At 44.4% G+C, this 25,557-nt stretch overlaps 1 protein-coding gene across 7 annotated transcripts in view; it reads right to left on the bottom strand.

The window, feature by feature from the left end:
- TFDP1 (transcription factor Dp-1) overlaps positions 1-25,557 on the bottom strand; it is a 118,170-nt gene that overhangs the window by 15,430 nt on the left and 77,183 nt on the right. For all 7 annotated transcript variants that reach the window (XM_034758116.1, XM_034758113.1, XM_034758118.1 and 4 more), the window contains exons 8-10: positions 19,401-19,469; positions 17,069-17,220; positions 14,284-14,450 (exon numbers count right to left, since the gene is read on the bottom strand). In XM_034758116.1, coding sequence (XP_034614007.1) covers positions 14,284-14,450; positions 17,069-17,220; positions 19,401-19,469 — 388 coding nt within the window. The remainder of the gene's footprint in view (positions 1-14,283; positions 14,451-17,068; positions 17,221-19,400; positions 19,470-25,557) is intronic.

Raw genomic sequence — 25,557 nt, forward strand, 5'->3', positions numbered from 1 at the left:
TTTTTTTTTTTTTTTGGGGGGGGGGGGGGGGGGGGGGGGGGGGGAGGTTCGTACAGAGATCACTTCTTGCCCATGAGGAAAGGTGCGGGTCCAAAATGGAAGTGTACCCCTAAAACTATCTCCTACCTAACTAAATTGCAAAAGGTATTTAGCTGGCAATAGTCACTCGGAATCATCTGTGCATGCACTCCAGCTGCATGCACTAGGTTATAGCTGCATCAAATGGTAAAGGAGTAAGTTGGAGTAGCTTGGAAGAGCTGTGATTATGATAGGAGATCTGGGTCTGTCTCCCATGTATGTTATCAAACAAAAGAATTGCAAGTGTACCTTGAGCTTCCAATCTATATCATTTCACCAGAGAATTGTGTAGATTGTGTCAGTAGCAGGGTCTTCTTGCCATGGATGCCAGCGTTGAGGTGGGTGAGACAGCAATCTGTCGATTTAATAGTAGGTAGTGGAAAATATAGGTTTAGGTAATATTCTGTGTGCAAGTGTGAAGGGGTTGTAAATGGGTATGAAATGGTTATTAAATGTTACAAGTGTGGTATTTTGTTGGGGTAGTTAGCTCCATGTTTGAGCAAAGGACAAGGACAAGAAGCACCTGTCCATTACAGTGAAAAGGCAGAATGGGAGTTGTCAGTTGGCTTGTGTGTGTGTGTTTTTTTAGTGCACTGTCCACCTCTGCACAGATAGCTGGTTCAGCAGCTTCAATAGTGTCACCCGGTGTTGTTAAACGCTGAAGACCAGAACATCATTGCCTTAGTAACACTGTTCAATCTGTCCAGAGCATCTGTCCTTGATTATTATTAGCAGCAGATAATGGAGCCTGCTTATTCAGCAAACTTCCATGTTACTTATAATGAAAGAACATAGGCACGATTTAGTGGCAAAGGCCAGGTTTACTGTCATCAAGGCACAGTCCTAGCCCCCTTGGATCTGTGATTACAGGTATGCTAACACGAGTGCCCTATTGCAAGAAACAGTTCAGTCAGCAGTGAGAATTTCTGCTGTCCTCCAAGCCACACAAAGAATTAAGGTGAAGTAGCCCATCATTTATAGATTAAAACATACCACCTTATGTATTTCATGACATCTGTTTGTTACTGTCCCTTATTCCTGTTGGACAAAACATTCTTATTCATTGTTTTGTCAGGCCATTTTATCTTGTACTAGATTGGGATGTATTTGTATTAGCTGAACTCTGCATTAACAAAGTACTGCATTGACAAAGTAATTTCCTAACTTTTTGAACAAGAGAGAAATGTTTGTTGGTAGGGTTAGTGGTCACTTAGACAGTTGTAGTTCTCACCTAGGTTTGCAGTTGATATGCTACTGGGGATAGTTAATAAAAGACCTAGCTTTTAGATAGTGCTTTTAAGCAATAGATAAAAGAACTTTCTATCACTATCCCCATATTACAGATTGGAAACTGAGGCATAGAGAGGTGAAGTGACTTACCCAAGGTCACTCAGCAGGACAGTGGCAGAGCTGGGAACAGTTTCAGGTCAGTGGTCTTTCCACTGTCCACTCAACCACTGTGTGATTCCTCAGTGCTCCTCCACCCCTCCAGTAGAGTAAGGATAATGGTCAGACTTTGAAATGTTTGCACATGTGTAGCTACTAAAAGGGCTGGTGAGAGAAAGCTTATCTGTGGTGTACGTGCCAAAACCGTGATCATTTTAGTATGTGGTTGTTACAGTAACCTTAAGCATGTGAGAGAAAAGTGGTGTCTCTCTTTCCCCTAGCCCACCGTTCCTGTCAACATTTCCAGCTCCCCCTCCCCTTCACTTCCCATTAAGACATTAGATGGCAATGCAGAAGCCATTCACATGTAAAATGCTGATCCTTGCTGTCTCCTGCCCTATGCTGCTGGGTACACATATTACAGGCAGCAGAATCCTGGAAGGTTGCACACAATCTTGGTTATGTAGCCTGAGCTACACACTGAGTTGGGCCCCTCGTTCCCTGCTTCAGCCAGGCTTCCCCAGCCATGATCCAAGGCACCCAGACAGCCCCTCCTCCAAATGACCCCCCCCCCCCCCACACACACACACACTGGCCAGCCTCCCGGCCCACACAGGGGCAATATGCATCTTCACTGTTCATTTTCTACATTTCAGAGGTTTACATTTGTGTTACCTTCATTCCCTCCATCTCAGATGCCAGCTCACATGAAAGGACAGGAAAAAGGGTTTTAGATACTCCAAGAAGAACAGGGTCCCCCCAGATTCCAGAACACACAATGAGCAGGAGAGGGACTCAGACCCCCGCAGAGGGACAGGGCTCCACCAGATCCCAGCACACACATGGGAATGGGAAAATTTAGGGCTGACAGGGCCTTCTCACTCCTAAATTGCCAAATTCTTCAGATATCCCTCACATTCTTCAACCTCTCCAGTTCTTCCTAATCCCTATTACCTTCCCTCTTAACCCTAGTTCCCCAAGCCCCTTCTTCCCTCCCCAGCACACTTTTCTATTTACTCCCCTCTCCATAATACCCCCATCCTTCGCTGCAGACCCAAAACCCCTCATCCCCTATTACCAACTAATCTTGCACCCCAATCACCCCTGCCCTCATCCTCCCAGTGAGCATTCACATAAGGTTACTCACCTTGTGCAGTAACTGAGGTTCTTTGAGATGGTTGTCCTTGTGGGTGCTCCACTTTAGGTGTCTTGGCACCCTGTGCTTGTAATTGAAGATTTGTAGTAGCAGTGCCACAGTTGGTCTCGCACCACTCTGAGTGGCTACTTGGCATGTACAGCCAACTGTCCCCCAGTTAATTCTCTACCCCAGAACATCAATGTGGAACTCTGAAGTAGAGGGGAGGAAAGAGGTGTAGGGTAGTGGAGCACCCACAGGAACCACCATCTCGAAGAACCTCAGTTACTACACAAGGTAACCTTTTCTTCTTCTTCGAGGAGTGTGGGTGCTCCACTTTAGGTGACTGTTGAGCAATGCCCCTCAGTAGAAGGGAGGGGCTTCAGAGTTAGTTTATTTACGGTGGATAACACCATGAGTTCAAACTGAGCGTCTTGTAGCTGATTGTTATTCTAAAGCATAGTGTTTAGTAAAGCTGTGGCCAGACGCCCAGGTAGCAGCTTTGCAAATGTCCATCATGGACACATTGAGAAAGGCCACAGATGCAGATAACGCTCTGGTGGAGTGTGTGCGGACTCGCAATGGATCTGACAGATTGCTGTTTTGGTAACACAAATGGATACAGTCAGATATCCTTTTGGATAGTCTCCGTTTCAAGATTGTTTGATCCTTCGAATGTTCAGTTGTAGACACGAAGAGGTGAGAGGATTTTCTGAATGTTTTTGTTCTTTCTAGGTAGAAAGCTAGTACTCTGCAGAGGTCTAGTGTGTGAAAGGCGGCCTTCCTGTTGTCAGCATGTGGCTTCAGGAAAAATATAGGTAAGCAGATGGGTTGATTTCAATGAAATGGGGAGGAAACTTTAGGTAGGAACTTAGGGTGCGGCCTTACGACCACTTTGTCTGTAAAGAATGTAGTATAAGGTGGGTGTGCCATTAGGACACCTACTTCTCCCACTCGTCTTGCTGATGTGATAGAAATGAGGAAGGCCATCTTCACAAACAAGTGCAACGAGGAACAAGTTGCAAGGGGTTCAAACAATTTGCCCATGAGACTGTAGAGCACAAAGCTGAGATTCCACATGGGGGTCAAGGGATGAGTGAAGATAGTGACTCTGTCCACCTTGTCATGGAAGGAGGTGATGGCAGAGAGATGCCTTCTGAGTGAGCTGGTAAATAGACCCAATTTCTTAAGTGTTAATATATAATCAAGGATTCTGGGTAATGGGGACGACTGTGGAACAATTTGTTTGTCCTGGCACCAAGTGCAGAATCGTTTCCACTTATGTATATATGTCTTTCTTGTGCTCAGTCTATGGCTGTTCAATAGTATGTCTTTCACTTCCTTGGAACAGTCCTTCTCGGCCCCCATTAGCCACCGAGTAGCAGGCCTTGAGACGAAGTACTGCAAGGTGAGGATGGCAGACACATCCAGCATCCTATGTCAGCAGGTGAGGTACTACAGGAAGAATTCGGGGTGGTTCCACTGCCATCTGTCTCAGGTACGGGAATCATGTTTGCCTGGGCCATGTGGGTGCAACGTAAGTGACCCTGGATTTGTCCTGTTTGATCTTGTGAATGACCCGACCCAGTAGTGGGATCAGAGGGAATGTATACAACAGTGGGGCTTCCCACTTTACAAGGAGAGCATCTCCCAGGGAGTGGTGTCCCAGCCCGGCTCAAGAGCAGTATTGTGGGCATTTGGTATTCCGAGCTGTTGCAAACAGGTCTATAGTGGGGAACCCCCACAACATATGGTTGTTAGGGTTCCAGTATCTATCTCCCACTCGTGTGTTGGAGAGAAATCTCTGCTTAGGTGGTCCGCTGTTGTGTTCTGACACCTTGGTACACAGGACGCCAAAATGTCTGTTATTGGTGATGCACCAGTTTCAGAGATGTATTGACTCTGTACAGAGGGGGTATGACTGAGCTCCCCCTTGGCAGTTTATATAGAACATGCATGCTATATTGTCTGTGACAATCTTGATGGTTTTGTTCTGAATCAAGGGAAGGAAAAATGCTGACATGCATTTCGGACTGCCCTTAGCTCCAGTATATTGATATCGAGATTGGACTCTGCTGGGGACCAGCGACCCTGGATGGTATTGTCGCATAAGCGTGCCTCCCAACCCACAAGGGAAGCATCTGTCGTGATCGTTATGGTTGGATCTTTCTGTTGAAAGAGGAAACCTGAACAAATATTCTGTGGTTGTGCCCACCATGTGAGCGAGTCCTTTGCCCTGCGGGGTATCATGAGCAGTGTGTTGAGAGAATGTCCGTGTGGTATACAAGACAGTTTGGAGCCAGGCTTGTAGGTCTCTCATGTGAAGCCTCTCATATTTTACAACAAACATTACAGCCACGTGCTCCAAGAGCTGTAAGCATGTTCTGGTGGATATTTGTGGACTGTCCACCACTGTTGCAATTAGATGGATTAAGGTGAGGAAACAGTGTGGGAGAACCTCGCTATTGCTGCGAGACAACTGAGGTGAGCTCCTATAAATTCTAATTGTTGGGCAAGAACCATTGTGGATATCGGATTATTTATTTGTAACCCAAGGTGCATGAACCAGGTTATCATGGTGTGAGTGGCGTTCAGTGCTGCCTGTTGCGCTGTTGCTTGTAGAAAAGTTGTCTACGTATGGAAAAAATCACTGTCTGCGGAGATGAACTGCAACGACAGCTAGAAACTTTGGAAAAGACCCTTGGGGCAGTTGACAAGCTGAAGGTTAGCACTCTGTATTGGAAATGCTGATTACCATTCACCTGGCACCCAGAAGATTCCCGAGATTCACCCTAAGGAATGTGAAAATAAGCATCTTGAAGGTCAAGGGCCGCGAGCCGATCTCCCTTCTCTGATGCCAGAATTATTGTAGATAGTCACCATTTTGAAACGTTCTGTTCTCACAAATTTGTTGAGCTTTCGTAAGTCCAGGATAGGTCTCCACCTGCCAATCTTTTTCTGAGTAAAAAAGTAATGGGAGTAAAACCCTCTCCATATGTGTTGAGCTGATATGGGTTCAATGGCACCTAATAGAACAAGATGGTTTACTTCCTGCTGTAACAGGTGTTCATGAGAGGGGTCTCTGAAGAGGGATGGGGAAGGGGGGGGTGGATAGGTGGAATAGAAATAAAGGGGATGGAGTAAGCCTTCTGGATGATTTCCAGCACCCATTTGTCCGTAGTGATGTTGTTCCAGGCGGGGTAATAGGATGACAGGTGGTCTCCGAATGGTTTGGAGACCGGATCTAGTTCCCAAAGTAAAGAGGTCTCATGCCCTCAACCACACCTTCAAAATGATTGTCTGGAGGTGGATGGGTGAGACGTGGAAGATTGATCTTGGTTCTGCCGGCATCTCGTCTGTCTCTGCTTTCATCTTGGTCGTAGTGTCTTTGAGGCTAGGAGTATGGGGCAGCCGGAATCTTTGGTTGTAAAACCTGCCTTGTTTCTTTTTATTTGCAGGTACATAGATGCCCAGAATTTTCCAAAGTGGCTCAGGAGTCTTTTAAAGTGTATAAGGACACGTTGGTGCTTTCTGCAAACAATTTTTGGCCCTCAAAGGGCAGATCCTCGACAGTGGATTGAACCTCCCTTGGGAACCCAGAGAAGTGGAGCCAGGATGCCCGGCGCATGACTACAGATATTGAGATGGATCGTGCTGCTGTGTCTACAGAGCCAAGGGAGGACTGGAGAGCTGTCCTGGCGATGAGACACCCTTCAGAAATGTTTGCTTGTCATCTTGTACATGGTCAACAAAGGTTGACATTTTAGAAAAGAGATTGCGTGTGTTTTTGGCCAGCAGGGCCGAGTAGTTTGCTATGTGGAATTGTAGCATAGCGGAAGAATAGGCTTTCTGCCTGAAAAGGTCCAGTCTTTTCCTCACCTTATTATAAGGGGTGGTTTTGGACTGACGTTGTTTTCCCCTTTGATTGACCATCTCTACCATAAGCGAATTTGGTGTGGGGTGGGTAAATAGAAACTCAGCCCCTTTAGCTGGCACACAATATTTTTTGTCCTGCAAGAGGGAGGGGCTATTGCGCTGGTGGGGTCTGACAGATTGTTTTCTCAGAGTCCATTATGGCAGCATTAATAGTCAGCTCTATTTTTGCTGTTGAGGATGCCTGAAGTATGTCTGTGACTATGTTGGGCCTCTGGTTGTTCTGATACTGAAATATCCAGGGATTTGGTTACCCTTTTAAAGAGATCCTGGAAAATAATCTCCCACCATGGGTGGTGGGGGCGTTATTGTTTCATCCAGAGATGAAGACAAAATGTGTGGGTGGCAGTGTATCACCTTCAGGTGCATCCTCAGGCTCTTCAGCCTCTTAATACTGTGCCTCAGAGTGCTGGGTCCATTGGTGAAGGGGACTGTGTTGTTCTGGATCTTGGTGGGTTGGAAAGCCTGAGGTTCTGGGCCCTATAAATAGCCCATGGGTCCCAGTAAGGCCAATTTGGTGGAAAAGAAATAGGAGGCAGTAGCCAGTGTTGAGTCTGCCAGCCACACAGTTCCACAGGGGATTGGTGATTAGAGGGTCCAGGTTTAAGGGAGGAGTGGCAAGGGGTGTATATGCCTCCCTCAACCTCTTCCTCATCACTGGAGAGGGGAGGTGCTGAGCCACCAGGAGTTGTCATTTTGCTTGGTCCCGGCCTCGCTGAGGTACCATCGGTACCGAACAGAGGAGTTCCTGGTGTCGGCAGCGTGCTCTGACTAGGAATTAGAGCACGAGCTGTCAGTGTCGATCATTTGCTGTGTTGTGCAGGTGTAGCAGGTGGAGCCACAGCACTACTCGGTGACGAGGTTTGCTTCGGCTCCATTGGTTCCGAGCTGGGACGTTTTGCTTTAGGGCACATACCTTGGCCGCACCGGGTCCATAGCTCATCTGGAAATCTTGGTACTGGACATTCCTGATGCCTCGTGGTCCGAGGCTCTCTGTACTGTGGCAGATTTTCCACTGGAAGATAGCTTTCTTTTCGGGAAATCTTTTTTTTTTTTTTTTGGGGGGGGGGGGGGGGGGGGGGGGGGGGGGGGGGAAGAGTGAGACCGCTCTTTAGTAGCCTTTTTGGGAGCAGGCTGGTTGGCAGCCGTTTTAGAGGTAGAACCCTGTCAGACGCTGCCGCTGGCGACTGCTGCCCAGGAGGCATCCTGAACTCAGGGTCGGAGGCTGGCTTGAGGGATTTCTCCATAATCAGGAGTTTAAGCTGAAGATCCCTGGCCTTCCTTGTCCGAGCAGTTAATTTCTTGCAATGGGGACACTTTTGAGCAATGTGTGTCTCACCGAGGCAGGAGACACACTGTGCGTGGCCATGAGAAATAGGTATCGAAAGTCTGCAGGTCAGGCATAATTTAAAGCCAGGAGAGCCGGGCATGCCTCAGAGAGTACTTGTTTTGGAGAGTGAAACAGGATAAGCCCATTATTTTTCTCTTGCTTTTCAAGCTGGGGAACTGCCGGGGCAGCAGGATGAGGGAAAGGTAAAATTTAGGAAAAACAGAAAATATTAAGCTATCTGAAGTTAGAGAGGCACTGCTGTTGCTCCGACAAGCTAAAGGCAGTAAAGAAGGAACTGGGGGATGGTTGGCTGCGCACACCAAGTAGCCACTTGGAGATGGCTGCTGCACATGTGCGGACAACCAGGACACTGCTACTACAAATCTCAGATTACAAGTGCAGGGTTCCAAGACACTCAAAGTGGAGCACCCACAGGGACACACCTTGAAGAAGTATAATTTATTTTTTCAAAAACAGTTTCATGGCCTTCTGAATACTCTTCTGTACACTCAGATTACATTTCTCCAAAATAAAACCTTAACAGTTCATGCCCAGACCTCTGCCCACAGTGGATTTCAAACTTCAAAGTTGCTAGAACCTGTGAGCTTAATGGAATGCTAGGGGTTAGGGGAGAGGCTATATCTCAGGAACCCCTTGCTCAAATGACCCCACATTTGGATCACTAACCCTACTCTCCTAAACTCCCATGAGCACTGGAGCTCCCACGGGGAAAAAACTGATGGGTGCTCTGCAACGGCAGCCGAGCTCCCCTCACCCCCGCCCCGCCTCCTCCTCCCCTGAGTGCACTCCGTCCTTGCTCCTCCGCCTACCTCCCAGCTGCCGCCAAACAGCTGTTTGGCAGCATTAGCACGCTCCGGGAGGGAGGGAGAGGGAGGAGCAGGAATGTGGCACGCTCAGGGGAAGAGGCAAGGAAGAGGCGGGGCCAGGATCTGGGGAAGGAATTGGAATAGAGGCAGGGAGGGGACAGAGTTGGGGCAGGGACTTTGGGGAAGGGGTTGGAATGGGGGTGGGGTCGGAGGCAGGGGGAGTTGAGCACCCACAGGAAAGAAGGGAAGTCAGCACCTATGCCCATGAAGCATAAGCAATTTAAGACATGCCATGCTTGCACATATATTTTAGTGCTCTAAAAACAGTCATTCTTTCAACAGGAAGGACTTCTCTACCTTAGGGTATGTCTTCACTAGCAACGTTAAAGCGCTGCCGTGGCAGCACTTTAACATGGCTGTGTAGCTGTGGCACCAGTGCTGGGAGACAGCTCTCCCAGCGCTGTAAAAAAAAACCCCACCCCCACGAAGGGAGTGACTCTCAGCACTGGTGCACTATCTACACTGCCACTTTACAGCGCTGAAACTTGCAGTACTCGGGGAGGGGGTGTTTTTTCACACCCCTAAGTGAGAAAGTTGCAGTGCTGTAAAGTGGCAGTGTAGACAAAGTCTTAGGTAGAACAGAGCTGCCCTCCATTATAAAATTAGAGGGAGAATGGAAGGGAGGAGCTCTACACCTTCATCATCAGCTTAAAGGGCTCAAGGAGATGTTAAGTAGCCTATTCAACTTAATGAGATGTTCTCAGATGAAAGAACACAGCCTGACACAACCCTGACACCTGTGAACTGGCACATTCATGTGGCATGGGAGTTGTGTTTCCCCGCTCCCCAGAGCTGGAGAGTTTCTGATGTGTCAAGCATACCTGTTCTCAGCACTTCACACCAATCTCAACAGTGCGTTTTTGGTGCCTGCTCCAAACATGCCTATTGTAAGCTCACCACCCAGAGGGGAGGGGCTTGGAAGCTAATAGAAAGGCATGCCTCCTTGGAACCTGGCTCACACTGGGGGGCAAGCGGGGAGGGAGAAGGTCACAATACATGGCAGGGCCCACCCAGAGCCTGGCGCACACAGTGGGGCAGAGAACAGGACTGAGACATTCCCAGGGACCAGGAACCTCAGATTTCAGCTCAGATAGTGGGAGGAAGAAGGGCTCAGACCCACGGCCCAATAGGTGAGCCCCTTCTAAAACCTGGCTCACGTAAAGGGGCAGGAAAGGGTGAGGGGGAGTCATAACACACCTCTAGATGGCCTGGGGGCTCCCAGATTGTGGTACACACCTAGAAGGGACTGTGGGGCTAACAGGCACCTCACTCACCCCCCCATATCAATGTCCTACCACTTCCCTCCCCCATCACCTGATCCCCCAATCCCTCTTCTCCTCCTATTCCCACATACTTTTCCACTGTTAGTCACCCTCCCCCAGCAAGCATTTGTAGTTTATTTTCTTTTTAAAAAATAGCTTCAGTGCCTTCAAATATTCTGCTGTACTCAGATTTCATTTCCCCAAACAAAATTCCCCCCTTGACAAAGAAAGATTGGAGCAGTATGTTTGGGGCTTTTTAAATTTCAAATGTCTGCCCTGAGTTGGATTTGAACTCTCAGTGCCTGACGCGATGCTCAGATTCAATATCATCATCATACCCTTGGAGCCACCTAAATCCTATGATGTGAGGGGAAATAAACAGGAAGAACTAGAAATATTAAGTGAATAATCACTTACAGCATAATTAGCATCAGAGATTTGGTGGGATAATTCACATAACTGGAACATTGGTACAGAAGGGTACAGCTTGTTCAGTAAAGACAAGCATGGGAAAAAAGAGGAGTTGGTGTTGCTTTGTATATCAAAAATGTATACACTTGCACTGAGGTCAAGATAGAAGTGGGAGGCAAACCTGTTGAAAGTCTCTGAGTAAGGATAAAAGGGGTAAAAAACAAGAGTGATGTCCTGGTAGGAGTCCACTGTAGACCACCTAACCAGAAAGAAAAGAAGAAAAAAATAAATAAATAAGAAGGAGGTGGATAAGCCCTTTTTTAAACTAACAAAATCATCCAAAGCACAGGACTTGATGATGATGGGGGACTTCAACTACCCAAACATCTGTTGGGAAAACACCACAACAGGACACAGATTATCCAACATGTTCTTGGAATGCACTGGAGACAACTTTTTATTACAGAAGGTGGAGAAAGCGACCAAGGGAGAGGCTGTCATAGATCTGATCCTGACAAACAGGGAGTAACTGATTGCAGATTTGAAGGTGGAAGGCAGCTTCGGTGAAAGTGACCAAGAAATGATGAGTTCATGATTCTAAGAAATGATACGAGGGAAAACAGCAGAATAAAGACAGCAGATTTTAGCAAACTCAGAATTGGTAGGTAAGATCCTGTTGGAAGAAAGTCTAATGGGAAAAACACAGTTCAGGAGAATTAGGTTTTTTTTTTTTTTTTTACAGAGACATTAAGGGAACAAGAGCAAACTATTCCAGCATGTAGGAAAGATAAAGTATAGTGAGAGACAACTTTGGCTTAAACCAGGAGATCTTCAATGACCTGAAACTCAAGAGAGTCATACAAAAACTGGAAATTAGGTCAAATTATTAAGGATGAATATAAAAAAAAACAACAACTAAGCATATAGGCACAAAATTAGAAAGGCCAAGGCACAGAATGAGATTAAACTAGCTAGGGACAAAGGGTACCAAGAAAACATTTTACAAATACGTTAGAAGCAAGAGGAATACCAAGGACACGGTAGGCCCATTACCCTATGAGGAGGGAAAGACAGTCACAGAAAAACACAGCAATGGCTGAAAAAAAAAAAAATGCCTTTTTTGTTTCAGTTTTCAAAAAAAAGGTTAGCAGTGATTGGACGACTACCATAATGAACATTAATGTAAATCGGGTAGGATCTGAGGTTAAAACAGAGAAAGAACAAGTACAGAATTATTTAGACAAGTTAGATGTCTTCAAGTCAGCAGGGCCTGATGAAATACATCCTAGAATACTTAAGGAACTGGCTGGAGAAAGATCTCTAAGCTGCTAGTGATTATCTTTGAGAACTGGTGATGGACAAAAGAGATTCCAGAGGACTGAAAAGGGGCAAATATAATACCTATCTATAAAAGGTAAATAAGGATAACCCATAGAACCACAGACTAATCAGCTTAACTTTGGTACCCAGAAAAATAATGAAGAAAACAATCAAACCATCAATTTGTAAGCACCTACAAGATAATAAGATGAGAAGAAATAGTAAATATGGATTTGTCAAGAACAAATGTCAAACCAATCTAACATCCTTCTTTGACAGGGTAACAAGCCTTGTGGATGGGGGGGAAACAGTAGATGGGCCATCTCTCTACTTTAGTAAGGCTTCTGATACAGTCTCACATGACCTTCTCATAAGCAAACTAGGAAAATACAGCCTAGACAAACCTACCATAAGATGGGTGCACAGCTGGATGGAAAAGTGTACTCAGAGTAGTTATCCATAGTTCTCAATCAAGCTGGAAGGCATATTGAATGTTGTCCCACAGGGATCTGTCCTGGGTCTGTTCAATTCAAGATCTTTATAAATGATTTGAATACCACCATAGAGAGTACACTTATAAGTTTGGCGATGATACCAAGCTGGGAGGGGTTGGAGGACAGGATTAAAATTCAAAATGATCTCAACAAATTGGAGAAATGGTATGAAATAAATAGGATGAAATTCAGTAAGGACAAATGCAAGGTACTACACTTATGAAGGAATAATTAACTGCACAAATACAAAATGGGAAATGACTGCCTGTGAAGGAGTACTGCAGAAAAGGATCTGGGGTTTATTGTGGATCACAAACTAAAGGAGTCAGCAATATAATACTGCTCCCAAAAAGTAAACATTCCGGGCTCTATTAACAGGAGTCTTGGAAGCAAGATAAAAGAAGTAATTATTTTACTCTACTCAGCACTGATAAGGCCTCAACTGGAGTATTGCGTCCAGTTCTGAGCACCACACTTCGGGAAAGATGTAGACAAATTGGAGGAAGCTGAAAGTAGAGAAAAAAAAATGATTAAAGGTTTAGAAAATGAGACCTATGAGGAAAGATTGAGGGGAAGAAAAAAAAAAGGTTTGTTTAGCCTGGAGAAGAGAAGACTGAGCGGTGACATAACAGTCTTCAAGTAGGTAACAGGTTGTTATGAAAATGAGGGTAATAAATTGTTCTCCTTATACACTGAGCACAGGATGAGAGGTAATGGGCTCAAATTGCAGCAAGGTTAGACATTACAAAAAATGTCTTAACGGTAAGGGTAGTTAAACATTGGAACAAATTATTTATGGAGATTCCACAATCTCCCTAATTGGAGGTTTTTAAGAACAGGTTAGACAAACACTTGTCAGGGATGGTCTAGATCAGTGATGGGCAACCTGCGGCCCACGCCACTTCCCGCAGCTCTCATTCATCAGGAACGGCGAATTGCAGCCACTGGCAGCTGCAGGCACCGTGCAAATGTAAACAGTCTGGCGGCCCACCAGCGGATTATCCTGATGGGCCGCAGGTTGCCCATCACTGGTCTAGATAATTCTTAGTCTTGCCTCAGTGCAGGGGACTGGACTAGATGACCTATTGAGATCCCTTCCACTCATACATTTCTGTGATTCTATGTAGAGGTAGTTTTCCAGATAGCCTCTCTCTCTATACTTGTTTAGCATAAACCATTAGGTATGAGAACCTTAGCATGCCTAACTGGAGAAGCAAACTTTTTCAAGTAACATTTTAATTTGATTTCCCCCAAAAGGGTGGTGGGTGCCATGCATTCTGTTGGGGTAACCTTTGAGCATCTGAGTACCTGGTGCAATGATCTGAGCCCTAGATCAATCTCTATTTGTGAGCAAAAAACACTGTCTATTTTTAGAATATGTCAATTTTTAACAAGCTGTTTTTCCCCCCTTAATGCTGTATCTCTGGAACCCATTGGTCAGGTGACCCCAAATTTCAGTCACTGACTGTACCCCTACCTCTACGAAGCATAACAAATTTCAAGGCAATCTCATTAACTAGGGCTTTTAGAACCCCTAGAATAAATAGACTTTAAACTATATAGCACAGCTGTCACTCTGCTGTAACACTATAGAATTTTTTTTTAACTATTTACGAAGAGAAGCTGAAGAAGTCGGCACAAACTGTGAAGCTCCATCCACAACCATCAATGGAAGAAAGAATTAAGACAGCAGTAGTCCGGCAGCTCCCTTTATCTTCTCGAGTGAGGGCACACACGATGACCAGACAGACCCTGCTAAAGAAAAATCTTCAGACCTGGGCGCATGTGCATCCTGAAGTGTAGTACGCATAAGGAAAACCACTTGAAAAAGGAAAAAATATCAGTCTTGTTCTTACCACTTACATCCTACTATAACAAACATACACATTTAAGAATAAGTTAAATATCTACACTGTTGGCTAATGAAAAGTTAGCCAACTGAACATTTTATAGATGGGTCAAGTCAGAATTCTAGTTCAACCAGTTTTTCCTCAAGTCCTATTTCAAAGAGAAAAACAGCAGAAGTATCTTACTTTGAGTAACTAACCTGTCACATATGGTTCCAGAGCTTTAGGAACCAAACTCCTTGCAATTTTTAGGTCCTCTGCTGAACAGCTTCCAGATTCTAGCCCACAAGCCATTCCCATTCGCTTTAGTACTTCTATATCATCATGAATTTCAAAAGTATTGTCAAAATTAAATAGATATTCAAACCTGGAGGCGAGAAATTCAATCAGCTTGAATTACTTGCACTAATTTTTCCAAAACATTTCCAACAGAGTGTGGTACTTCAAGAAAATGAAAACATGGCCATTACAACATATGTAGCCTTCATATTTTGTTCTAGTGAGCAATTCCAATGTCTCAAAATTCATACCTTTGTTAACTATATAAGAAACAAATAATGAAAATGTTGCATGTTGCCAAAACCATTAACAGGAGATTTAGCTGCAAACCCATAAGAACACAAGAATGACCATACTAGATCAGACCAATGGTCCACCTAGCTCAGTATCCCATCTTTCAACAGTGGCCAATGCCAGATGCTTCAAAGGGAATAAATAGAACACGGCAATCAAGTGATCCCTGTCATCCACTCCCAGCATCTGAAAATTAGAGGTTTATGCACACCCAAAGTATGGGGTTGCACCCCTGATCATCTTGGCTAATAGCCATTGATGAACCTATGATTAAAGCTGCGAGTTTGTCATGGAAATTACTTTCTGGGACTTTTGCACTGGCCACTGACGGGACGGTCTCGGGCCACTGCACCCCCCTCCCACTGCAGCAGCAGAAGTTTGGGTGTGGGAGGGGACTCATAGCTGGGGCGTAGAAGAGGGCTCTGGACAGCACTTACCTTGGGGATGCTCCCCGGAAGCGACGACATCCTTCAGCTCCTAGGTGGAGGTGTAGCCAGGGGGGCTTTGTGTGCTGCCTCTGCCTGCAAGCACCACCCCCGCAGCTCCCATTGGCCGTGGTTCCTGACCAATAGAAGCTGGTGCTTGGGGGGAGGCAGCGCACAGAGCTGTGTGGCTGCGCCTCCGCCTAGGAGCTGAGGGATGTCGCCCATGTTTATTGCCCATGACCTGTCCATGACTTTTATTAAAAATACCCATGACTAAAACATAGCTTTACCTATTATCCATGAACTTATCTAATTCTTTTTTTAATCCAGTTATAGTTTTGGCCTTTAAAACATCCCCTGGCAACAAGTTCCACAGGTTTACTGTGTTATATGAAGAAGTACTTCCATTTGTTTGTTTTATACCTCCTGTCTATTAATTTCATCGGGGACTTGATTTTGTGAAGGGACAAATAACACTTCCTTATTCACTTTCTCCACACCATTTATGATTTTATGGACCTCCATCATCTCCCCTCATTAGTTTCTTTCCCAAGCTGAACAGTCCCAGTCTTTTTAATCTCTTTTCATATGGAAGCTGTTCCATACCCCTAATCATTTTTGTTGCACTTCTCTGTACATTTTCAGTTTCTAATATATCTTATTTGAGATGGGGGGAACCAGATCTGCACACAATATTCTAGATGTTGGCATAGCACAGATTTTTATAGAGGTGTTATGATATTTACTGTCTTATTTTCTCTCTCTCTTTCCTAATGCTTCCTAACACTGTTCGCTTTTTTGACTGCTACTGCAGACTGAGCTGATGTTTTCAGAGACTCCATAATGACTCCAAGATCTCTTTCTTGTGTGGTAACAACTAATTTCGACCCCATCATTTTGAATGTACAGTTGGGATCGTGTTTTCCACTATGCATTACTTTGTATTTATCAACACTGAATTTCATCTGCCACTTTGTTGTCCAGTCACTATTTTGTGAGATCCCTTTGTAACTCCTTGTAGTCTGGTTTGGACTTAGCTATCTTGAGTAATTTTTTATCATCTGCAAACTCTGCCACCGCAATATTTACCTTTTTTTCCAGGTCATTTATGAGTATGTTGAACAGCACTAGTCCCAGTACAGCTCCTTGGAGGACTCTACTATTTACCTCTCTGCACTGTGAAAACTGACCATTTATTCCTACCCTTTGTCTCCTGTCTTTTAACCAGTTACTGATCCACAACATGACCATATCCTATGACTGCTAAGTTTCCTTAAGAGCCTTTGATGAGGGACCTTGTCACAGGCTTTCTGAAAGCCTAAGTACACTATTCCCTCTAGATCACCATTGTCCACATGTTTGTTAACCCCCTCAAAGAATTCTAACATATTGGTGAGGCATGATTTCCCTTTATAAAAGCTGTGTTGGCTCTTCCCCAGCAAATTGTGTTCATCTGTGCATCTGATAATTATGTTCTTTACCATAGTTTCAACCAATTTGCCTGGTACTGAAGTTAGGCTTACCGTCCTGCAAATGCCAGGTTCACCTCTGGAGCTTTTTTTAAAAATTGGTATCACATTAGCTATCCTCCAGTTATCTGGTACAGAAGCTGATTTTAATGATAAGTTACATACCACAGGTAGTAGTTCTGCAATTTCATATTTGAGTTCCTTCAGAACTCTTGGGTGAATACCATCTGATCCTTGTGACTTATTACTCTTTAATGTATCAATCTGTTCCAAAACCTCCTCTACTGACACCTCAATCTGGGACAGTTCCTCAGATTTGTCACCTAAAAAGAATGGCTCAGGTATAGGAATCTCCCTCACATCCTCTGCAGTGAAGACTGATGCAAAGAATTCACTTAGCGTCTCCGCAACGACCTTATCTTCCGTGAGTGTTCCTTTAGCACCTTGATAGTCCAGTGGCCCCACTGACTGTTTAGCAGGCTTCCTGCTTCTGATGAAAAAATTCATGAACAACCTACTTGTCATTTGAAATACTACAATCGATCACGGTCTTCTTGCTGGTGTTCACAATGATAAATGGCAGATGTATGACAGAATTGGAAGGCGGTGGTCGGTTTGCCTGTTGTTCTGTTTGACGATTTCGTTGAACTAGGTTCTTGAAGGCAATTTGCTGCAAAAAGTAATAGTGGCTTACAAAACTACACATATTCAACAATTATTCCTTCTTTGTTATTCTCTTATTAAAATGTATATATTTGTGGTGTCTCTGAAGAAACTAAAGCAGAACTAGGAATCTCAGTATTTAAAAGAAATATTTAAGTCCTATCAACTTGACACTGTCAACTTTTTCCAAACTTGTAAATTACTGAAATATACAAAATACAAAAATACATTTGGAATTAACCAGTTTACTTTAATGAAAAGATTTTGAAATTTAAGAAGCAGACATTTATCATGTAAATGTTCCTCCACTTCTTTAATGTTACTAAACATTGAACACAAGTCAAGGATACCATAACCCAGCAGATCTCAAACTGTGGATCAGGACCCCAAAGTGGGTTGCAGCCCCATTCTAATGGGGTCGCCAGGGGCTGGCATTAGACTTGTTGGGGCCCAGGGCCAAAGCTTGAGCCCCAATGCCTGGGGCCAAAGCCAAAGGGCTTCAGCCCTGGGTGACGGGGCTCAGGTTTTGGCTTTGGTCCCCTGCCCAGGGTGGTGGGGCTTTGGTGGGCTCAGGCTTCTCTCTCCCCTCCTGGGGTCATGTAGTCATTTTTGTTGTCAGAAGGGGGTCACGGTGCAATTCATTTGAGAAACTCTACCATAACCCAACACTAGGGCTGGCTGAAAATCTTCCATTAGAAAATTAGATTTTCGACTAAACTAAATTTTCCACAGAAAGCTTCTATTTTCCAACCAGCCCACACCAGCATTTGTGGCAATAGTCAGTTTTCTTTCTGAACCTTTAGCCTAAAGTTATGTCTACACTACAAACCTGATCACGCCTACTAACAATATTTGCAACTGTAAGTGCACACAAAGACAAACCACGTTCAGAATGCCCTCAGATTTTAATTTGTAAAGGTGTCACAGAATTATGCACTGAAAAATGCATAAAAGTTTGGAGAAAACTGGAGATTTTAACCACTACTGGGGGCAGTTGTGGCTTCTGACAACGTAGGAGGCGTGGTGGTAAAACTTCTTTAAAGAAAATAAATTTGAACTCCCAATTCCTGACACACCAGACTCCATACTAACTCCTCCTTCCTGCCACCTACAATAGTAAATAGAAGTAGTAGTTACACACCTTGTGAAGTAACGATGGTTCTTTGGGCTGGTCCCCACTAACGCCCCACTTCGGACTAAGGTACGCAAATTCAGCTACGTTAATAATGTAGCTGAATTCCAAATACCTTAGTCCGAACTTACCGTGGGTCCAGACGCAGCAGGGAGGCTCCCCCGTCGATGCTGCGTACTCCTCTCGCCGAGCTGGAGTACCGGTGTCGACGGCGAGCACTTCCGGGATCGATCCCAGAACATCGATTGCCTGCCGCCGGACCCTCCGGTAAGTGTAGACGTACCCTTTGAGATGCATGTCCCTATGGGTGCTCCACTGTAGGTGTGCTTGTGTCCCAGCGCTGCTGATTGGAAAACTTTGGTAGCAGCATCCATTAGGCCTGCACATGCGGTGGAGCACCCATAGGAACACTACTCGAAGAACATTAGCTAGATTTTTCTGCTAAAGTGATCAGCAATGAAGTTTAAATTTGGCTTTTAAATTCACCTAATTACATTTCAGAGTTACTCCACTGAGATGAACAGGGATGTATCTCACATCTTTTAGAGCTAGTGTTTCAACATGGAACTGGTTCACATACCGAAAGTTATTTTTCCAAACATGAGGACTCAAAACTTAATTTTCTAGTGCAATATATTTGGCAGACAAATTTGGTGGCATGGCTGTATTCTCAGGTCACGAATCACAGAAAACAAAATGCCAGTACTCCTTAAAAATAAAATATACAAATCTGAACAGCTGTAAAATTAAAAAACATTTCAAATCGGAGATCTGAATTGAATGTCAAAATTCAAGGAATAAAAGTACAGCTTATATTGTCATTGTCAACAAAACCTTAGTTTAAATGCACTTGAAGCTGGCAGGGAATTTAACACGGAACACTGGGTTCTTGTCAACTTCTCCTACAGCACAACAGTCTTGGCTACAGTGCTAAATTCACATTGCGTGTGTATTCTTCAATCTCCTGCTAGATCTTTTGTTTTTAATGTGTGTAAGAAAACTGGTATACAAATACAAGTTACCTTGCCCTACAGACAAGAGTACCTTGACTGTACCTGTAGAATAAGTTCTTGTAGCTGAGACTGTTTTTGCTTTATTCTTTCAAGTCTTCTCTGTCTCTCCACCTTCAGAAAGAAACGGGGTTTTATTTTAACAGTATTTCATATTCAAATATATTTTATGATGAAAACATTTGGCATTAAAATGCCATCCACTGAATTTTAATACATTTTTATACTGCTTTTTAGTGCGTGGTCTCAAAAAACAAAAGTTTTTATATCAACTGGAAAACTAGGGAGTTGGCATTATATTAAAATCACATACAAAAAGATAGTAAATTTCATAAATTTAAGTTTTGAGCCTGAGACTATCTAAGCTAATGAAAGTAAAATTTCGTGTGGTGTGATTTGACAGTTTAATTCAGATATTTCCATACTATAGGGTTACCATATTTCAACAATCAAAAAAAGAGGACGGGAGGAGCCCCGCCCTAGCCCTGCCCCCATCCTGCCCTAGCCCCGCCTCTGCCCCTTCCACTTCCCGCCCCCCTCGGGATCTCCAACCCTCCCCCCCCACTCCTTGTCCCCTGACTACCCCATCCTGAGACCTTCCCCCCATCCTACCTGGCCCCCTAGGACCCTATCCCCTACCTGTCCCCTGACTGCCCCCTCCTGAGACCCTCCCCCCATCCTAACTGGCCCCCTAGGAGCCTACCCCCACCTGTCCCCTGACTGCCCCAACCCTTATCCGCACCCCCACCCCCAGACAGACACCAGGGACTCCCACACCCCATCCAACCACTCCCCACCCCCTAACAGCCCCCCCCCGAACTCCCGACCCATCCAACCCTGCTCCCTGTCTCTTGACTGCCCCCTCCAGAACCATCCTGCCCCTTCTCCGACCCCCTGGCCCCCTTACCGTGCTGCTCAAAACAGAGTGCTGCAGAGGAGCGTGCTCGGCAGCAAGGGAGGGGGGAGCAGGGGGAGGAGCTCCAGACTGCCGGAGGCCTGAGGCAAACGGCCAGCCGGCGATCTGAGAATGCAGAGAGGGGGAGGGAGGGAGAGAGAGGGGGGGAGTGGTCTCAAGTTGCAGGAGAGAGGAGGGGCTCTGGCTATCAGAGCCCCGTGCGAGTGGCACGATCCGGCCGGCTGCCCTGTCAGCCGCGCGCGCTCTGCATGGGGGGGGGAAATCCGGACATTTACAAATTCCCCCTGGACGCTATTTTTAACTCAAAAAAGCTGGACATGTCCAGCAGAATCCGGACGAATAGTAACCCTACCATACTAACACAGTTAAACTATTTGCAAGATTATTTCAAGCCAAAGACCTTACTTATTACAGCAAATTGTGTGTTATGAAATCACAGGTGTCAAAACAACTGAACCTCCAGTGAGTAGATACACTATAGATAATTTCAATAGTGCCTAGCAGTCAAGAGGATTTAGCTTAAGGCCCAGATTTTTAAAGGTATTCAGGAGTTGCTGCACTCAGCATTGCAATGCCTAACTGACTTAGAAGCCTAAATCTCATCTTCAAAAGGAATGTAGGCACTTACAAGCTACAATCCCACTGATGGGGATGAGGGCCTAAATGAGTAAGATGCTTTAGAAAATGGGGTTTAGGGTAAAATTTTCAGAAAAACCTATATCCACGTATACAATACTTGACCTGTTTTGGAAACATTTATTTTTCAAGGGTGAAGCTACACATTTTCCATTGATACAGGACAGTATTGTTTGTGCATTAGGCAGTGCAATTTTACAAGTTTATAAAAAACCCACATTTATTATAAAAGGTACCTGGGTAAGTTCAGTTATAACTAAAATTACAACAGAATTCACGTGATAATCCCTATTTCCAAATATTCAAATCTTCCTGGAAAAAGCTACTCTTCTGGGCTGAATTTTTCCATGGTTAGGCTCAGTCTAGAGGCGATTTTGTGTTTTGTTTGGAAGTTAAAAAAATGTCTTTACCCATTTCCACATTACACAACAACCAGAATACACACTTTTTCTCCAATTAAAAAGAAACTGAAATCATTTTTTCTTATGTAAGAATCAAATGTCTGAGAACTTGAAAGTTTGAAATTCAGATTGAGTCTTAATTTGCACAGAAAGAACAGCAGCAATAACTTTTGCTAATTTTGGCTGCTACAATACTAACTGCAGTACCAATTATGATGAGTATCCTCATAGGAAGTCTTCAACAAACTCTCTCTCCAGACAGATTTCAATACAGACAAATTGAAAAATCTTTTGTTCCTATACATTTTATAAGTTCTGCAGGAGGGAGTTTATAATCACCCCCCAAGAACAAATAGGAGGACTTTCACGTTCTTCTATGTCAGAAGAAGTTATATACAAAGAGAGAGGTTACTCACACTGTGCACTAACAGTAGTTTGAGATGTGTCCCCCTATAGGTAGTGCCCTATCAAATTCATGGTCTATTTTGGTCAATTTCATGGCCATAGGATTTAAAAAATCGTAAATTTAATGATTTCAGCTATTTAAATCTGAAATTCCACGGTGTTGTAATTGTAGGGGTCCAGACCCATAAAGGAGTTGTGGGAGGTTGCAAGGTTATTGTAGGGGAGGTTGCAGTACTGCTACCCTTATTTCTGTGCTGCTGCTGGCAGCGGCACTGCCTTCAGAGCTGGGCAGCTAGAGAGCAGCCGCTGAAGGCAGAGCCGACGCCAACAGTAGAGCAGAAGTGAGGATGGCATGGTACGGGTGCTCCTCTTCAGAAGACTACATCTTGGATTGGTCATTTTCAGTAGCAGTGCCCGTTCAGCTTGCACATGCCCTCTACTTGGCCTCATGACCTGCACTGAGATCATATGGAGCTGTGCAGGTGAACTGCACTCAGTTCCTTCTCGACTACAAGGTCTCATAAAGGAAACCCAAAGCAAAGATAGTGTGTGTCCCTATGTGTGCTCTATCTTGAAGAACTACAGTTATTGCACAGGGTGAGTAACCTTTCCTTCTTCGAGCAGTGTTCCTATGGGTTCTCCACTTCAGGTGACTACCAAGCAGTATCCTCATGAAGAGGAGGGGGCTTTGGAGTCAAGTCCAATACTGAAATAATAGTGCAGAGTCAGACAACATACAAAGCTGAATCACAGATTACTACAGAGTGCTATCAAAAAAGTGTGTATAGAGGTTCAAGTTGCAGCTCTTAAATCTCAGTGATGGAAACACTCTTGAGAAAAACTACTAAGGTAGAGACACACCTCACTGAATGGGCTAATGTCCTAAGAAGAGGCTCAATATCATTATACTGATAACAAGAAATGATGCATCCAGATATCTACCTAGAGTCTTTGTCTGGAAACTGTAGACCCCTAACATCTGTCAGCAAATTGATACAAACAATCCAGGAAGTTTCCTAAATGATTTAGTTATGGCCATGTAAAAGACTAATGCTCTCTTACGCAATGCAGCATCCCCCCACCCCCACGCCAGATATGGTTTGGGGAAGAAAACTGGGATATGAATAACCTGGTTAATATAGAATTCAGCTGACAACTTAGTTAAGAATTTTGGGTGCGGCTATAGCAAAAACGTATCTTTGACAAATACAGCGAAGGCAGGGGTTGCCCCTATCTCTCCAACTCTTTGAGCAGACATAATGGCTACCAACAAGGCCATTTTCATAGATAAGTTCATTAGTGAGCAGAGAAGGAACCACTGAATCAAAGGGAGGTCTCATAGGCACCTGAGCACTAAGGTCCCAAACTAGAATAGAATGTTTGATTTGAGGGAAGAGTTTCCCCAGACTTTTTGCTCCCCGGATTACAGGGAGAATTGTCAACACTGAGAAACCTTTGCCAGAGAATGGAAGAAGTCATGCTAGCTGCCAAGTGAACTCCAACAGAGCTCAGAGATAACCCAAGTTCTTCAGTTCCAGAATGGAGACCAATAGCTAAGAAGATGGAAGGTGAAAGATGTCGTAGAACACGCTAATGGCTAAATATATTACACTTTTGCAGGTTGGTATTGTGTGTAGACTCCTTCCTGCTGTTTAATGTACCCTTTTTACCTGCAAAGAGCAGGTTGATTCTATCCCTATGAACCATCAAAGAGCTATGCTTTGAAGCAAAGAATGCAGAGGTTCGGATGAAGGACTCGACAAGCATCCGGAGAGAGGAGATGGGGAATGACTGGGAGACTAATTGCCTGATGATCTGCCAGCTGCATGAGATAAGGAAGCCATGTCTGTCTTGGCCACATTGGTACTATCAGTATGAACTTGGCCTTCTTCTGTCTTGTTCTCTACTTTCAATATTAGAAGCCCCGGGAGAAAAGCAAATAACAGTCACAGTGTCCAAAGCAGGAGAAAGGCATCCCCGGGGAGTGGCAACCCAATCCTTCTCTTGAACAGAACTGAGTGGACTTCTTGTTCATGGTAATGATGAAGAGGTCTCCCTACAGAAGACCCAAATCTAAAATAAGCAATTGAGAATCCAAGGGTCTAGTTCCAATTCATAATCCTGTACAAAACTTCTGCTTAGAGAGTCTACTATGGTGTTCTGAATGCCAGAAAAGTACATTGCAAACACAGATATGATTGAGTATGCACCAATTCCATAGTCTTATAGCTTCAGAGTAAATGGAAGGCGATCTCGCTCCTCTTTACTCGTCAACATAGAACATGTAGGCCACATTGTCTGTCATGCTCTTGATGCACCTGACTCTGATCAATGGCATAAAATGGAGATAGGCATTTCTGACTGCTGAGTTCCAGCAAGCTAATGTGTAGGGTGGGCTTGTGGGGATGAGTATATAGGTGTACTCCCTATCCCAAAAGAGATGCATCTGTTATTACAACAGTTGGAGGTGGCTAGGTAAAGAAAAATCCTGCACAGACATTGTGGGGGGTTGGAGTATCTTTCCACAAATCAAAGGAGTCCTTTATGAATTGTGGAACTGAGACCTGTTTGTCCAGACTGTTTGTTTGGAAAGTAGATGGTTCAGTCACTGTTGGAGGCATTGAAAATGCAATCTTGCATGGCTTACTATGAAGGTACATGCTGAGATATGCCCCAAATGTTGAAGGCCGTTCCTGGCTGATGTTTGCAGGCTGACCTACATTGTGGGAATAAGATTAGATAGTGTCATAAACCTGGGTATTGGAAGGTAGGCTTTGGCAGTTACTGTATCTGCGGATGCCCCTATGAATTCTAGTAATTACACAGGTTAAAGTAGACTACTGGATATTTAACTGAAGTCCTAGCTTGAGGAACAGTGCTATGGCCTTCTGAGTGGCTAACAAGGTATCATCGTAAGATCGACCCTTCAGCAGACAATTATCAAGATACTGAAATATTACTATTGCTTCTCTGCAGATAGGCATGACCATTGCAGGAACTTTTGAGAACACTCTGGGAGCAGAGGAGAGACTGAATGGGAGAACACTGTATTGAAAATATTCTTGGCCTAAGGCAAGGCGAAGAAATCTCCTATGGGAAGAACAGAACACTATATGGAAATAAATATCCTGTATGTCGAGGGCTGAAAACCCTTTGAATTTTTTTACCTTCAAAATTTGTTGAGGATCCTTAGATCTAGAATGGGTTTCAACCCTCCATTGTTTTTGGGGACCAGGAAGTACAGTAACTCCTCGCTTAATGTTGTAGTTATACTCCTGAAAAATGCTACTTTAAGTGAAACAATGTAAAGCGAATCCAATTTCCCCATAAGAATTAATGTAAATAGTGGGGGGGTTAGGTTCCAGGGAAATTTTTTTCTCCAGACAAAAGACTTACACACATACACACACACACACACAATTTTAACAAACAATTGAATACTGTACACAGCAATGATGACTGAGAAGCTTGGTTGAGGTGGGGGATTTCCCAGGGAATGCCTTACTGCAAAATGAGGAACTAGCACTCGGCTGAGCCCTCAAAGGTTAACACACTGTTGTTAATGTAGTCTCACACTCTAAAAGGCAACAGGAATGGCAGGAGGGGAGACAGCATGGCAGAGAGAGACAGAGACACACTGTGTCTGTGTGAGAGAGAGAGAGAGAGAGAGAGATGCACATTGGACCTTTTAGTACACTGATCCCACTCTAAGAACACTGCCTTTTTAAGTAGATCAGCAAGTAGAGACAGCAGTTGCTGCCAGCAAGCTCCCTCTGTCCTGAGCCCTTTTGTGTGTCCTCCTGCCCCCCACCCCCACTCTGTGGAGATGGAGTAAAGCAGCGAG

Source organism: Trachemys scripta, chromosome 1 (assembly GCF_013100865.1).
Source record: "Trachemys scripta elegans isolate TJP31775 chromosome 1, CAS_Tse_1.0, whole genome shotgun sequence".
In the NCBI taxonomy this organism is placed as follows: Eukaryota; Metazoa; Chordata; order Testudines; family Emydidae; genus Trachemys; species Trachemys scripta.